The 16,559-nt window shown below is 42.6% G+C and overlaps 1 protein-coding gene across 1 annotated transcript; it reads left to right on the forward strand.

The window, feature by feature from the left end:
* Window positions 1-13,441: 13,441 nt before the first annotated feature.
* On the forward strand, window positions 13,442-14,919 carry LOC118563943 (gastrula zinc finger protein XlCGF57.1-like; the record flags this gene model as incomplete). Its single annotated transcript, XM_036140293.1, has 2 exons — window positions 13,442-13,633; window positions 13,718-14,919. Coding segments are annotated over 2 exons (879 nt in total), but the record flags the coding sequence as incomplete, so codon positions are not given.
* Between the last annotated feature and the right edge of the window lie 1,640 nt (window positions 14,920-16,559).

Here is a 16,559-nt window from a genome sequence, read left to right on the forward strand (position 1 = left end):
TTGACACCAATCCATTTTCTTCTTAAATCAGCATTTTCCTTGGCTCTGAGTGCTAAACTTTAAGCATGTGCCCACCTAACACAAGCATGGTTCCCTCACCATATTATAAGCCAGGCTTTGTTTATTTTAAATTTGATGTTTGAGATCAACATAAGACGGTCAGTAAAGTTCCCGTCTGGGAGAAAACCTCCCGGTCCACATAAGCTAGCCGCTAGCTGTTATTAGCTTGACCCACACTACGGTACCTAGATAATGGGCTGTGCCTCTCCTTTGAGTTGTATCACGCAACGCTTCTTGCATTTCCAATTCCCCGTTCCGCACGCACCCACCAAACGACTACTGTCAGGATAAACCTATTGTCTGTGGGAAACTCTGGAAAGATTTAACTCCTCCTACATTGAGGAAACAAGAAGCGATGGGTGAGTAGACAGCTATGCACTGAGCCCAAACCTTTTTTTTTATCCAGTCTCGTGATTAAAATTGATTGTGCAATTAAATGATTTATTGCTTATTGCGACAGGCCTAGTGCTATGCTCCGTTAATGAATGTTTCTTTTTTGTTTAACACTAACACTAGTGTAACGTTTGTTATCATTGTGTCATTTTTATTATGTAAATGGAAGACGAAAAAGCAATATTGGCTTTAAGAATCGGCCCCAAGAAATCTGCGGCATGTATCGGGTATCAGTTTGCCTGATGACAAAATAATCGGCATCGGTCTTAAAAAACCTGTATCTGTTGTCCTCTACACCTTAGTTCACCACGAGCATCTGGTCGAGGAGGCGGAGTCACAGCGGTCTTCAAGGACAGTTTTATCTGCAAACCTTTATTTTTAAATAAGTATTCTAGTTTTGAAGTGTTTACAATTCAACTTGCTTGACAAATGCTGTGTGCTGTTGTCTACTCACCACCAAAATATAACAAATACACTGCTCAAAAAAATAAAGGGAACACTAAAATAACACATCCTAGATCTGAATGAATGAAAAATGATTATTAAATGTGTTTAATACTGATACACTGATAACAAAATAGTGGCCTCCATGTGCCTGTATGACCTCCTTACAACTCCTGGGCACGCTTCTGATGATGTGGACAGTCTGTGGTCCCACGGGGCATTGGTGGATGGAGCGCCACATGATGTCCCAGTGTGCTCAATGGTATTCAGGTCTGAGGAACGGGTAAGCCGGTCCATAGCATCAATGCCTTCATCTTGCAGGAACTGCTGACACACTCCAGCCACATTGTCTTGCATTAGGAGGAAGCCAGGGCCAACCGCACCAGCATATGGTCTCACAATTGGTCCTCCCCCAAAGAAATGCCACCCCACACCATTACTGACCCACTACCAAACCTGTCATGCTGGAGGACGTTGCAGGCAGCAGAACGTTCCCCACGGCGTCTCCAGACTCTGTCACGTCTGTCACATGTGCTCAGTGTGAACCTGCTTTCATCTGTGAAGAGCACAGGACTCCAGTGGTGAATTTGCCTGGAGGTCGTTTTGCAGGGCTCTGACAGAGCTCCTCCTGTTCCTACTTGTACAAAGGCGGAACTGCTGTAGGGTTGTTGACCTCCTATGGCCTCCTCCACTTCTCCTGATGTACTGGCCTGTCTCCTGGTAGCGCCTCCATACTCTGGACGCTACACAGACAGACACAGCAAACCGTCTAGCCACAGCTGGCATTAATGCACCATCTTGGATGAACTGCACTACCTAAGCCACTTGTGTAGGTTGCAGACTCTGTCTCATGTTATTACTAGAGTAAAAGCACCACCAACATTCAAAAGTTACCAAAACATCAGCCACAACATAGGAACTGAGAAGTGGTCTGTGGTCACCCCCTGCAGAACCACACAACAACAGCAGGTGAAATTGATGCTCAAACAGTGTTGCTTCTTAAGTGGACAGTTTGTTTTCACAGAAGTGTGATTGACTTGGAGTTACATTGTGTTGTTAAAGTCTTGCCTTAATTTTTTTAGCAGTATATTTCATCCAGGAGTTTTGATGGTTCTTAAGTATGATCAACTCCTGATCAGCAGGGATTTTAATTGTCTTATCTGTTGTCCATCTGATTCATTAGACAGAGGTGACCTGATTATTTCACATCGCCTGTCTGTGAAATCTGTGGGATTCTGATCATTTGGCCATAATCTTCAGTGTCCTTGCTTCTCCACCTGTTGGTTAACCTCCTGCTCAAGGTTCCTGCTGTCACATTATTACTTCTTCAACAGCTGTGGAGTTTGCTGCTGCTTATGCAGACAGAGTTTTCTGCCTTTAAAGGCATACTATGCAACATTTTTCAGTTAATTAATGTGTTCCATACCGTTTTGGATGATTAAATGGGTCATATCAGGTTGAACTAAGGTTTTCTCGGCCGCCCTGGTGGTCTGTGGGGGAAATACCGCACTTGCAATTGCAGCACCCACAGGCTCAGAAGTCTCGTGTGCATCGCGAGAGTCAGTCTTGCTTTACGGTGACAACGGCTACACGCCCGCAGTGAAAGGCATGCTCGTTGCTAGCTCAGTGGCGATATTTGTGCAGTTATCATGGTGGAACAAGCGAGAAAACAGCGAAAGCCCATGTCGGAGCAGGCAAGAAAGAGGAAAAGGGCTCTGGACAGAGAGAGGAGTCGTACACGGGTGAACATCGAAGGCTGCAAGGCCGACGCGGACCTCGCGTTTCTGCTGATGCGATTGTAAGTAACATTGTAGGGTTTCCCTCACGCTACCGCCTCGCCGACATTCCAAAAAAATTATAATAAAAAAATAAAACTAACTCGATATGCGCGCATCTCCCCCCGCTCCGCTCATCGCTCAGCGGCGCAAAGTTTGTCTCCCCCCGCTCCGCTCAGCCGGTCAGCGGCGCAAAGTTTGTCTCCCCCCCCGCTCCGCTCCGCTCAGCGGCGCAAAGCTTGTCTCCCCCCCCCCCCCCCACCCCCCCCGCACAGCGGCGCAAAGTTTGTCTCCCCCCGCTCCGCCGGTCGACTTTTGTATTCGTTGTGTTCGCCTGTCTGCTAAGCTCAAAACAACCGCGCCTGGCTTGACGGACAAACCAGGAGAACAGCTGAGCATCTTTACGACAGTGCACTTTTACTTTCGCCCTCTGGGGGGAGCCTCGCTGGAAAATCAACGCCGGTTGCATAGTATACCTTTAAAGAAGAGGTTCTTTCAGAATACCCTGACTGCTTTTTGTCATCCTTGTATGCTTTCTGCTCTGGGGTCTTGGACAATATTTCCGCTTACAAGCGTAGTTCCATCAAGCCAAAGTCTGAACCCTGGTTGACTCAGATCCATAGACAGCATTGCAGACAGGCATACCGTTGTTAGGAGAAGGCTAGACTACACGTATCGCTGGAGAAGAGTCTTACTCAGTATCAGAGGGCAAAATGGAGGCAAAATCTTTGTATTTATAGGAAATCATTTCCACTAATTCTATTAAATTTTATTTAAATAGCGGCAATTCCTGATACATGTAATCTCAAGGCACTTTCCAAAGTCAAATTTTTGACCAATCAGATTATACAGATTGGTCAAAAAGTTTCCTATTTAAGGAAACCTAGTAGATTGTATCAAGTCTTGACAAGCAGCATTTGCTTCTCATTAAAGAGCGTAGAGCCACAGGGACAATCGTCTGTATTGTTGATGACTTTGTAGCAATCCCTCACACTGAGCAAGCATGAAGCGACAGCAGAGAGGAATACTCCCCTTTAACAGGAAGGAAAAACCTTCAGCTGAACCAGGCTCAGTGTGAACAGTCAGTTTGCACTTACAAGGAATTTGACTTGGTGTTGATGGTGCCAACAAAACAAAATAAAATAGAATAGATATTTATACAGAAGCTATATACACAATAGACTGTGCGTTGAAATAACAACAAGCCATGCAAATTCAGAGAACAGTAGGAAAACTCAGCAGAGTGAGAGAAATAGACCCTGATGTCCTCCAGCATCCTAAGCCTATAGCAGCATAACTATAGGGATAGCTCAGCTTAAGCTAAGCCACTCTAACTATAAGCTTTGTCAAAAAGGAACGTTTCAAGCCTTGTCTTAAAAGTAGACAGGGTGTCTGCCTCACGGACCAAAACTGGGAGTTGGTTTCACAGGAGAGGAGCCTGATAGCTAAAGGATCTGCCTTCCATTCTACTTTTAGAGACTCTGGGAACACCATTAGACCTGCAGTCTGAGAGCTAAGTGCTCTGTTAGGAACATACCGAGTAATCAGAGCTCTGATATATGATGGGGCTTGATTATTATCCGTGAAAATGTTAATTTCTATTCTTTATTGAACAGGAAGCCATTGAAGGGAAGCTAAAATTAAAGAAATATGATCCCTCTTGTTGATTTTCATTAGAACTCCTGCAGCAGCATTTTGGATCAGCTGAATTCGAACTGCATTTTGTGGACTTCCTGATAGTAAAGAATTACAATAGTGCAGAATAGTCCTCTAGGTGTGTAGAGCACCATTTTTTTTCTCCAATTTCCCAACATTGTGCTTCAAAGAACGCAACTCTAAATTAAACCAGGGAGCAAGCTTCCTATGAATAATCACCTTGTTATTCAAGGGGGCTACGTTGTCTAATGCAAAACACAACGAGGAAGTGACACCGTCAACAAAGGCATCAATTTGTAAATGGGAAGAATCAACATTGCTGCCTTCTGCTGGGCATTTCTGTGATACTGAGGATATTAAAAGAAGAACAGACTCATACAGCATTATCTGATAAAGATATACTATAATGAAATGTGGTTTTCGGAGTGTAGAAATCAGTTAAATTGAACTCAAAGGTTAATAAAGAATGGTCAGATAGAACATGGTTGTGAGAAAATACTGTTAATTCTTCACAACCAAAGCCATATATATCAGCACAAGGTCCAAAGTATGAAGGTAAGAGTGTGTTTCTGGCTATGGAGCTGCCGATTACCAGACTCGGCTTCTCAGCGGGTGGGGTAAATCCATTAGAAATGCAAACGAGTTGGTGCTGACCTTGGGGCTGGTATCTAGAACTATGCTTGATATGTATTGTCACCCAGCCGGCCTGGTTACCCGGCTGCTCGGGTGCTACTGGAGGATCGCTACGTGAAGCTAATCTCTGTGGCTCCGCGCAAGCTATGGAGCAGGGTTTTTCAACAGCACGGAGCCGGGTCTCCAATTCTGACACCCTCACCTCCAAAGCTACAAAAACACCACATTTATTAAATGTCACATATTCACTAGTGGAGGCAGAGAAATAACTAAACATCAGACACTGAGAGCAGGAGAGAGGGGGAGACTTAGACAGAGATGGAGAAGCTGATGGAGGGATAGGGGAGGAAGTCATTGCTCGGCTAAAGCTAGGCTAGCGACCTCTTACCATGCGGAGAAAAGCAAACCGTGTGAAACACGAGGAGTTCCCAAACGTGAAGTGCACCAACAGAGAATGTGTTTTAAATGTGCTTATGTGTTAGAAACAGATGTCACAGCAAAGAGATTAAAGATAAAAACAAGAGAGTCTAGAACACCAAACCATAGTCCACACTGCAGCAACAGAAAACAGGAAGTGACTCAATACGCCTTACTGCCAACCAGGAACAGGAAAACAAGGTCACTGCCTTCATGTGTTATTCGATGCAATTAACACTGTTGTGAACCCCCACTTCTCCATCTCTGACTGAATCCACCATTTTCACCTGTGAAGTTTTCTTTTTATTAACAAAGTGGCGTCTGTGAGAGCACTGAACAGCTGCAGTATTAAGGCCGCTTCACACTTACTACATTCCTTTTTTGCGCTCTGTCCGCTCAATCCAAACGGAGCCGTTCATGCGTCCATACAGCCCCGCCCCCTCCCCCCTTTTATTTTGAAATATTACTGGATCCGCTTTACGCCACCTGCCTGGCTCATCTGGTTTTCAGAAATTGATGCATTTCGCTCCATCATCTGTCACAAATAGACTCGATCCGTATTTCTGGCGAACAACAGAGGAGGGTTCTCTGTCATACCGTAGTGCCACCGTGCTTTTGGTAAGTGCCCCATTGACGAGAATGACTTTTATTTTTGACGTCGCGGCGAACACGCAGATGAAGAATTATGGATTAATCCAGACCAGACTGTTCTGTTTTACCCACTGCAGGGATTGACTGTTGCGAATCGGTCTCCCTTTCGTCCCTTGCGGACATTGTTAAGCATATGAGAATGACAAGCTTTCCTTTGGACATTTTGCCTACTAAACTGTTGACACCTATTTCTAATTTATTTTTATTTACAATGTCCTTGAGAAAATTGTTTTTATACAATTACAATCTTTCTTAGAGAGTAACCCTGTCCTTTAGAAATTTGATTCTGGTGCTGGTCTAGGCCAAGCACTAAGTCTGCACTGCTAGAAGTTCACAATGACATTGCCGTCTGTTGATGCTAAGTGCCCTGTCGTCTTAGTATTGCTTGACTTAACTGCTGCATTTTATACAGTGGATCATTCAATTCTTCTGTCTCGGCTTAATCAGTATGCTGGTTTTCGGAGTATTGCATTGAAATGAGTTGAATCGTACCTGTCAAATAGGACATTTTCAATAATGATGGGTGTGATATTCTCTACTGTTGTTTCTCTTTCTTTGCTCCATCCCGGGGCCATTGTTGTTCTGACTTTACTTGCTGCCACTGGGATCCATTATAGCCAGGTGCAACCTAGCCTCTATGCAGATGATCCCCAGATGTATCTCCCTGTGTTTCCGGATAGAAGTGGATCTCTCCAAACCCTAAATGACTGCATTTCAGACATGAAGATGCGGTTAGGACAAAATGTTCTTCACTTGAATGAAGATAAAGCAGCGTATGTTTTAATTGGTGGTTGTGCCCATTCTGATTTTCATGTTCTACCTCCTTAATCTAAAGCTGCTGTAAAAAACCTTAGAGTGATCTTTGACAGCAGTTTGAGATTTAACAAGCAAACTGACAGTGTGGTCAGGGCTAGTTTTCATCAATGACATCCTTTATTGCATGTACAGCACTTAGGTCACTTCGTATGTTGTAAAAGGTGAATAATTATTGATCTATTAGATTTTATATCCAAAATCAATGCAACCTAGATTGAATGGTATATGGCTTGTACTTGTATCGCTTGTACTTGTATACCCTGGGGCCCATGGCCTATTCCACTTAAGCGCAGCTGCCTGCCGGCGGAGCCCACGGGCTCGTCCCCGCGGCTCCCGGGGGCTCCGACATTGCGCCGGCTGGAGGGTTTCCTTGGGGCCGTCCAGGGGTGGACTGGGACAAAAAATCGTCCCTGGCATTTTGGACTACACTGGCCCACCACATTTTTTTTTTTTGTGTACTGAATGTGTATACCAACTGTGCAATACCAAATGTGCAATACCTTGAGGCCAGGTTAATGGAAATTAGTGAGAGCGGACACTTAAAATATTTCCAAAATCTTAATTTATTAAAACTGTAAAATGTAAACACCACAGCACAGCAACAATTCTTAGATCAGAGAGAGAGAGAGAGAGAGAGAGAGAGAGAGAGAGAGAGAGAGAGAGAGAGAGAGAGAGAGAGAGAAAAGTCACGGTCAACCACACATATTATCACGTTACATCATCATAAGAAGTTATTGTAAGTTGCTCATCAGATCTATTCAGTCTTCCAGATACTGTAGGGTAACATTGGACTACTGTGCACTCACTGTGTAAAAAAGGATGCCATTGACAAAATGAACCATTTGAAATGTGTAGAAATCCTGTCAGAGAGGATGAGAAGGAATAAAGATTAGACAAATGTTGCACAGAATAGTATTATTAGCATTCATAATACATTTAAGAAGTTCCTTTCACCTTACTAATTTACAAGAGCAGCTTTGTCAGCAACCTACTCTTCTCAGCCACCTTATCTATCACTGTATCTGTGTCCAGTGCCATGAGGATGTCTTTTTCAGTCTTTTTCTGTTTCTTCCCTTTGGCGTTAAGTACACCCGTTCCTTCCCTTTGGCGTTAAGTACGCCCGTTCCTTCCCTTTGGCGTTAAGTACGCTCGTTCTTTCCCTTTGGCGTTAAGTACGCCCGTTCCTTCCCTTTGGCGCTGTCGGGCGCTTGTTCCTTCCCTTTGGCACTGTCGTGCGCTCGTTCCTTCCCTTTGGCGCTGTCCTGCGCTCGTTCCTTCCCTTTGGCGCTGTCGTGCGCTCGTTCCTTCCCTTTGGCGCTGTCGTGCGCTCGTTCTTCCCTCTGGCGTTGTCGTACGCCTGTTCTTCCCTCTGGCGTTGTCGTACGCCTGTTCTGCCCGTTTTTGCCTTGTGGCGATGTTCGCCTGTCATGCCCGTTTTTGCCTTGTGGCGATGTTCGCCTGCCAACATCTGTTAGATGCCTTTTGTTGGGTTTACCAACATCTGTTAGAAACCCCCTTTTAGTTTGCCCTAGTGGGTAGTTTTGGTTTGATTTTAGCCCACCATCCTACCTTCCCTCCACACACCCAGGTTAAATCAGCATGGTTATGACTCTTGCCCGCCATCCTGCCTTCCCTCCACCCACCCTGGTTCGGTCACTTTGTAGTTTGTTTTGTTTTTTAGGCCGTCCGGAGTCCGGCCTTGAGGGGGGGGGGGGGGGGGGGGGGGTAATGTCATGGTTGAGTTTTGGTTTGGCTTTGTTTTTCTGTTATTTTCATTTTTTCATCTCTTTTGGGTTAGGTTTGACTTTATTTATTGTTAGTTTTCAGTCATCAGTTATTTTCTGTCAATTTTCACTTCACCTCCTCAGCAGTCAGTCACACCTGATAATCATTTACCAGTTAATTAGTCAGACCCTTGTTTCACCTGTTAGTGCTCTATTTAAACCTCCCTCTGTCTTCAGTTCAGCACTGGGCCGTCATCATTCCACACCTCTCCATGCCAGTCCCCGTTTTGCCTTGGAAGCTTTGTTTTGCTCCTGTTGTTAAGGTTAGTCCTGCCAGTCACTCTAAAGACTGTTTGTTCCTGGAGAGGTTCTGCTCTGTGTCCTGGTGTCTCCAGAGAACTGCTAACTGGACTAGCCATCCTGGAAAGGCTCTGCTCTGTGCCCTGGTGTCTCTCAAGTTCTGCTAACCTGACTAGCCGCCCTGGAGAAGCTCAGCTCTGTGCCCTGGTGTCTCTCAAGTTCTGCTAACCTGACTAGCCGCCCTGGAGAAGCTCAACTCTGTGCCCTGGTGTCTCCAATGAACTGCTAACCTGAGTGCTATGAGGCCTGCTAGCCAAGCAGCACCTAGCAAGTGTGGACTCTCTGTCTCCGGGCCGTCAGCTCCTGCCATCATCTACATCCCTGACTTTCTGCAAACCTGAACCTCCGGTCTTCATCACTCATCACCCAGCACACTTCTTTCAATAAAGACTCAAACCTTTAGTTCCGTGTGTGCGTCCTGAGTTCATCGGTAAACAAAACCTTGACAATTTCCTTATTGAAAATGACTTTGTGCAGAACCCTGCTGACTATTGTGTTTACAGTAAAGAAAATGAACATGAGAGAGTGATCTTGATTATTTGGTTTGATGATCTTCTTATTGCAGCTAGTAATGATCAAATACTCAAGTGTGTGAAGAAAATGTTGGCTGCTAAGTTTAAAATTAAAGATTTTGGAAAACTTAACCATTTTCTAGGAATTTATTTTACACAGAACCACGGTCAAGTAAAAATGAACCAGAAAAGGTATGTCATGAAACTCTTGGAGAGGTTTGACATGACTAACTGCAAGCCAAGGTCAACCCCATGTGAACATAAAATGAAGTTTGACAGTGAAGGTCAATCAGCTGATCATAAAAAGTATCGTGAAGTAGTGGGGAGTTTGATCTATGTAATGATGAGCACTAGGCCAGACTTGAGTTTTATTGTCAGTAAGTTGTCACGATATTTGTCTGAACCAAAAGAACATTGGGTTGCAGCAAAGCATGTATTGAGGTATCTGAAATGTACACTAAATCAAGAATTATCCTTCAAGAAAAATGACATAACCCTTAAACGTGTGGCATACTGTGATGCAGACTAGGCAGGAGACCAGGGGTCCGTTCTTCGTACGTTGCTTAAAACATCCAAGATCAAATGAGACATCCAAGATGATTTCATCCGGCTAATCATGATCCTGCTAATTGGGTTCTTCCAACACACCTGTTGTTTACGATTAGTATCACTGGATTGAGTTATCTGAGACAACTGCGCGTTCATGTTCACGTTGTTTAAAAGGGGAAATGTATCGATAGTAGAAACAATGATCAGCAACGCTGCTATTGGCTGTTCAGCATGGCCAAAGAACGCCCACAGTTTTTCTCCCAGCAGAACACGAGCTTTTAATGGAAGGTTATGCCGAATTTGAGTCAATTAAAACGACAGGTAACACCTCAAAGTCTGCTAAAACCAGGAGAGAGGGCTGGCAAACAGCAGCAGACAAATTAAATTGTAAATATTGTCCATGATAGATGTTTCTATCACTTTCTACAGTATGTATTTTTGCATTTTAATAATTTCATAAGTACTTTGTTCTTTTATGTCAGAGCCTCCGTGGGAGCCACTAGAACATGGGGAAAAAAGTGAAGTACAAGAATATTCTACTAAATGATAGCCTTTAATTATTATACTGTATTTTAAAAAGCAACTTCTTCCTCTTTTTTAAAAGCCACTGTTAAATTATGTGTTTGTCTGTTTTTAACAGACACCGATAAAAAGGCTGAAAAAAATCGGGTTCTTTTTACTTTTACATGTTTAACCCTTTTTCTGTTTTCTTTTTTTTCACAAAATGACTCAAGGTGCCATCTGTTCCCTATATTAACGGTATCTTCAACAAAAGAAAAAGTATTTTGACCTGAAAAAAAAAATACAAATTAAGAGGCGAAATTGAACTCCACAACGTGAAAAAGAGAAAAACTGCACTAGAGTTCGAGTTGCTTCAAAAGGACCTTCAGAGTAAATTCTAATACACCATTTTACACATAACTATCATAACTATCTCTTACTGCAGGCAAAAGATGACTTGCTGACTTTTCTTTAAAAATAATTGTTTAAATAAAACGACAGGAACTAAGCATTATTTGTTTCGTCTTTTATTGAACATAAAAAAAATGGTGTTCCACAATTCTGTCCCTTCCTCTGCCACTAGGTGGTCCAAGTGCGCTGGCTAGACACAGACTTCCCTATCTCCTCCGCTGCGATCTAATCCTGTTTACATTAAATAAACCTGCTCGGCAGCAGGCTCAACTTTGCGCACATGTTGCTATGACAGCAAGTCCGGGATGAGTTTCGAAGAACCAAACGATCCAAGATCATGCCAAATTGTCAACAATGAAATCCAGCTAACTGAGTTAGCGACGTACGAAGAACGGACCCCAGGAGGACAGACAAAGTATGACGGGTTACTGTTTTAGCCTATCTGAAACTGGACCTGTTATTTCCTGGAAGTCTAAAAAGCAGTGCACAGTTTTTTTATCTACATGTGAAGCTGAATACATTGCTTTGGCTGCTGCTGCACAGGAAAGTATTTATCTTGTGAATCTAATGAATGGAATGGACTTTGGATGTGAATATGCACCTGTGACTGTTTATGAGGACAATTAAGGAGCAATTGCTCTTTCTAAAAGTCCGGTCCATCGCCAAAGATGTAAACACATTGACATTCGATATCACTTCATTCGGTCAGCACTAAGTGATGGAAAAATAACTCTCTCTTACTGTCCAACAACAGAAATGGTGGCTGATATTTTAACAAAGCCTGTAACTAAAATGAGAATGGACAAATTTGCGTGTTTTGTTTTGGGTATGTAAATGTGAAGCACTGAAATGTAAATGTATTATGTCAACATAAGAACAAGTGGGGGTGTTGAATATTATTGTTGACGTTCTTGTTGACTTCCTGTTGTGGGCGAAGATTTACACAGGTGGGCGCAATCTGCTAATAAGGGGCCACAGGCTGCTCTGGTGAGCACTGCTCTCAGGCCAAACGAAACAGAGAGCTATGTTGTTTTTCCTTCGTCACGACCCGGCATTTCCAGCCCTTTAAAGATGGCAGCGTCAACACCCAGCGCCCTTTCTCCTCGAGGGTTCCAGGTAGAAGTTGTCGTCGTCTGAGAGTCTGGTCACAAGTGCTCTGACCTTTTGTCTGTACATACAGAAAACCTCTATTTTTAATCTGCAGCTGCCACATTATGTATGTTGTATTAAATAATACTACATATACTTCAGTGATGTTATCAAGGTGTTACTTTATTGTATGTGTAATACTGTGTCCGTTGGTTGTGCTGTTCTTTTTACATCTCTCTTTGCAAGTGATGAAGCAGACTGAAGACGTTTTATGATTCTCTCCCTTTTATCTCCCTAATGAAACATTGTTTCATCAGCACTTAAGGTTAAAAAAGGAAGCCATACAAAGAACTGACTTTTTTGGTGGGGGGAGTTGTAATGCTGAAGTTTTCTGTTGTTTAATGGAGTTTTACTGTTTTGCAGTTACTGTAAATGAAATGGTGCAATCTCAATCATCCAATGATCCATTTTACTTTGCAGGTTGTGAGGAAACAGAACATGAACAATGCTAGGGGGTGAATACGTTTGCAAGAAACTGTAAACAAAAACGACATAAATAATAATGCAAACTAAAAAAATAGTAAAAAGTAGTTAAATCAAATAATTAAGTCTAATAAAATTACCTAAATATATCTTTATCAAAATAAGCCTCTGTTTAGGCTGAAATTAAAATACTTTCTGATGTGCATAATGTGTTTCAATGTTTCCTTCAGATGTTAAGCAGAAGCTGACTGTTAAAGAAGAAGCTTCTTTAGACCACAGACCTCCTGCTGACCCGCATGACCCAACACACCCCCACATAAAGGAGGAGAAGAAGGGAGTCTACATCAATCTGCCAGGAGAGCAGCTCAATGGGAAGGAGGTGACTAATGCCATCAGATTTCCAGTCACTGCTCCTCCCATAAAGAGTCTGGGTGATGAACAGTCTCCGCTGCTTTCACAGCTTTATCCAGACCAAATTAAAGGCAAAGAGCTTCCAGAAGAGAATGATAGAGAAGAATACATCAGGATACCAGATCATGGACATGCTTCCATTTCTTTAGAGACTGAAGAGGACAGTGATGTAGAGCACTCTCTCTCTGACCTGAAACACTCTGGATATAAGAAATGTTCTATGGTAAACAAAAATGTGGACACAATAAGAAAAGTCCAGACAGGACTGAAACATAGCTGTGAAGACTTTGGTAAAATACTGATTGGAAAGTCAGCTTTAAACACACACATGAGAGTCCACACAGGAGAGAAATCTTTCTGCTGTGAACTATGTGGACATAGATTTAGCCAAAAATCTACTTTAAACACACACATGAGAATCCACACAGGAGAGAAATCTTTCTGCTGTGAACTATGTGGACATAGATTTAGCCAAAAATCTACTTTAAACACACACATGAGAATCCACACAGGAGAGAAGCCTTTCTGCTGTGATCTATGTGGACAAAGATTTAGCCAAAAATCACATTTAAACACACACATGAGAATCCACACAGGAGAGAAGCCTTTCTGCTGTGATCTATGTGGACAAAGATTTAGCCATAAATCAACTTTAAACACACACATGAGAATCCACACAGGAGAGAAGCCTTTCTGCTGTAATCTATGTGGACAAAGATTTAGCCAAAAATCAACTTTAGAAAGACACATGAGAATCCACACAGGAGAGAAATCTTTCTGCTGTGATCTATGTGGACAAAGATTTAGCCAAAAATACAGTTTAAACACACACATGAGAATCCACACAGGAGAGAAATCTTTCTGCTGTGATCTATGTGGACAAAGATTTAGCCATAAATCAACTTTAAACACACACATGAGAATCCACACAGGAGAGAAGCCTTTCTGCTGTGATCTATGTGGACAAAGATTTAGGGAAAAAGCAAAATTAAACACACACATGAGAATCCACACAGGAGAGAAGCCTTTCTGCTGTGAACTATGTGGACAAAGATTTAGCCAAAAATCAACTTTAGAAAGACACATGAGAATCCACACAGGAGAGAAATCTTTCTGCTGTGAACTATGTGGACAAAGATTTAGCCAAAAATCCAATTTGAACACACACATGAGAATCCACACAGGAGAGAAGCCTTTCTGCTGTGATCTATGTGGACAAAGATTTAGCAAAAAATCAACTTTAGAAAGACACATGAGAATCCACACAGGAGAGAAGCCTTTCTGCTGTGAACTATGTGGACAAAGATTTAGGGAAAAAGCAAAATTAAACACACACATGAGAATCCACACAGGAGAGAAGCCTTTCTGCTGTGATCTATGTGGACATAGATTTAGCCATAAATCAACTTTAAACACACACATGAGAATCCACACAGGAGAGAAGCCTTTCTGCTGTGATCTATGTGGACAAAGATTTAGCCAAAAATCCAATTTAAACACACACACGAGAATCCACTAAGGAGAGAATCATTTCTGCTGTGATCTATGTGGACAAAGATTATAAACACACATGGGAATTCATACAGGAGGGAAAATTAGTCTGCTATAAATATTTACTCAAACTGCACAGCTGTTGTTTGTTGCAAATGTTTGTTGTCCTTAAAGGCAACGGTCTTCACTTGCTAGTTTAGACATTTCTCTATTTGCTTTTTTTTGCTCTGTGTTAAAACATTTAAATTTTTTAAATTTGTTTAATAAGTCAGACAGAGCTGTAGCACAGGTGTGTTCTTAGTGTACAGCGAACTTCAGAATTTAAGTTCAAGAAATATAAACATTTATCCTAGACAGGTGAGTGATATGAAGAGATTTAACAATTTTAGGTTCCCAATGTCATTTTTTTATCCTTTTCTTTAAATAAATTGTTCATATGACCAAATTGTTTCCTTTGTTAGAAACATCTTTATTTCTATCCTTGTTGTTCTAACTGTAATTGTTCGGTAAGAGAGCTGAAATTACAAAACAATTAAAAGACATTCATGAAACTTAACTAATCATTTTGACTTCTTTCACACTTGTTTATCATAAAGCCTTTTATGATCATGGTTACATGGTTTACTAGAAGACTCAAATTACAGCAATCATCTCTTTTAGATGACTTAGTTTAGAAACTATTGGGCTAAAATGTAATTGGGCTAAAACTGATTTAGCCCAATTACATGAAAAAGACTAACCTGACAACAGCCAGCTGCATGTATCGTTTCGCCTAGCTCCACTCACATACATCTGGGACACGGCTCATTGAAAGTGATTTCCCCAACCAAATTTATGGTCTGGCCAATCAGGACGCAGGGCGGGTGTTTCCTGGATGTGACGTAGTGGAGAAGTGACCGTGAGATTCCAACAACAATGGCGGCTCGCATCGAGGAAGCAAGCGTTAGCATTGATGCTGCTATTTCTTCTGTGTTGTCCAATCTATCTGATATTGTTTCATTAAAAGAACATCAGAGAACGCCTCTGAAGGCTTTTGTTGGTGGAAACCATGTTTTTGCCCTTCTCCCGACCGGATTTGGCAAGTTTTTGTTTTCGCGCCCCGGAGCGGTTAGCGGTTAGCGCTAACCATATAAGGAGGCCTATTAGTCCTCAACGCGGTTGGCCCGGGATCGATTCCGACCCGCGGCGCTTTGCCGCCTGTCTTCCCCCCTCTTCCTGTCAGCTCACTGTCAATAAAATGCGTGCCACAAGAGCCGCAAACACATAAAAAAAAAATATTTTTTTTCCTGCGTCGGTCTCATCAGCGTCACGGGTTAGCTTCGGTGTGAGTGGTTGAAATAGCACGTCGATAAAGATGACAGACAAGTGGCATATCCAATCATATGCAAGGAGTTTTGATAAGGCCCAGCCTTCAGTAAAGGCAATTCCTATCGCGGTGTCCCAGATGTATGTGAGTGGAGCTAGGCGGAGCGAGACATGCAGCTGGCTGTTGTCAGGTTAGAAAAAGACAAGAATCTTGGATTTTTTTTAGAGCTGTACTACTCTGTTTTATTTCAGAGTAGGGGTCCTGCTAACGAAAAACAGAGACATGTACATCTTTCAGTAAAGTTTTATTTCCATCAAATTATTTACATTTTCTGCAGAGCAGCCTCGCTTCTGTCAGTCTGCTCCAGGGCATCTGTAGCTACTAACATAGCTCACCATTTCCAGGGTGTGAATGTGTGCATGAATGGGTGAACAACTGACCAGTGTAAAGCGCTTTGGGGTCGTCAAACTTGATAAAGCGCTGTACAAGTATATTGCTGTAGTCCTCAGGCATTCGCTCAGATAGAAACGTATAAAAAGAGCTGCTTATCAAAAACGGAGGTAGAACAAGAAGGCATGTCAGAAACCAGCAGAAGCCGCGCACTGCAATGGACTTCAACTGCAGCTGATAACGCCAGAGAAGCAACAGCGCTCCAGAAACAAACAGCAGGTGTAGCACTCAAAAACCAACCAAATTTATGAAGCGCCAAAGTACAAATTGGTTGAAAAACTGCACTTAAGGCCTGAGATAAGCAGATCCCACACAGCCCCACAAACAGCTGACATGCAGCACGGCCCCGTTTCAGAAAGCTGGGTTAGTGAATATTCAGAGTAATTTCTGGGGTAAATTCCTGCATACCTTGGCTTGTCCATTTAGG

The sequence above is a fragment of the Fundulus heteroclitus genome, chromosome 8 (assembly GCF_011125445.2).
Source record: "Fundulus heteroclitus isolate FHET01 chromosome 8, MU-UCD_Fhet_4.1, whole genome shotgun sequence".
In the NCBI taxonomy this organism is placed as follows: Eukaryota; Metazoa; Chordata; class Actinopteri; order Cyprinodontiformes; family Fundulidae; genus Fundulus; species Fundulus heteroclitus.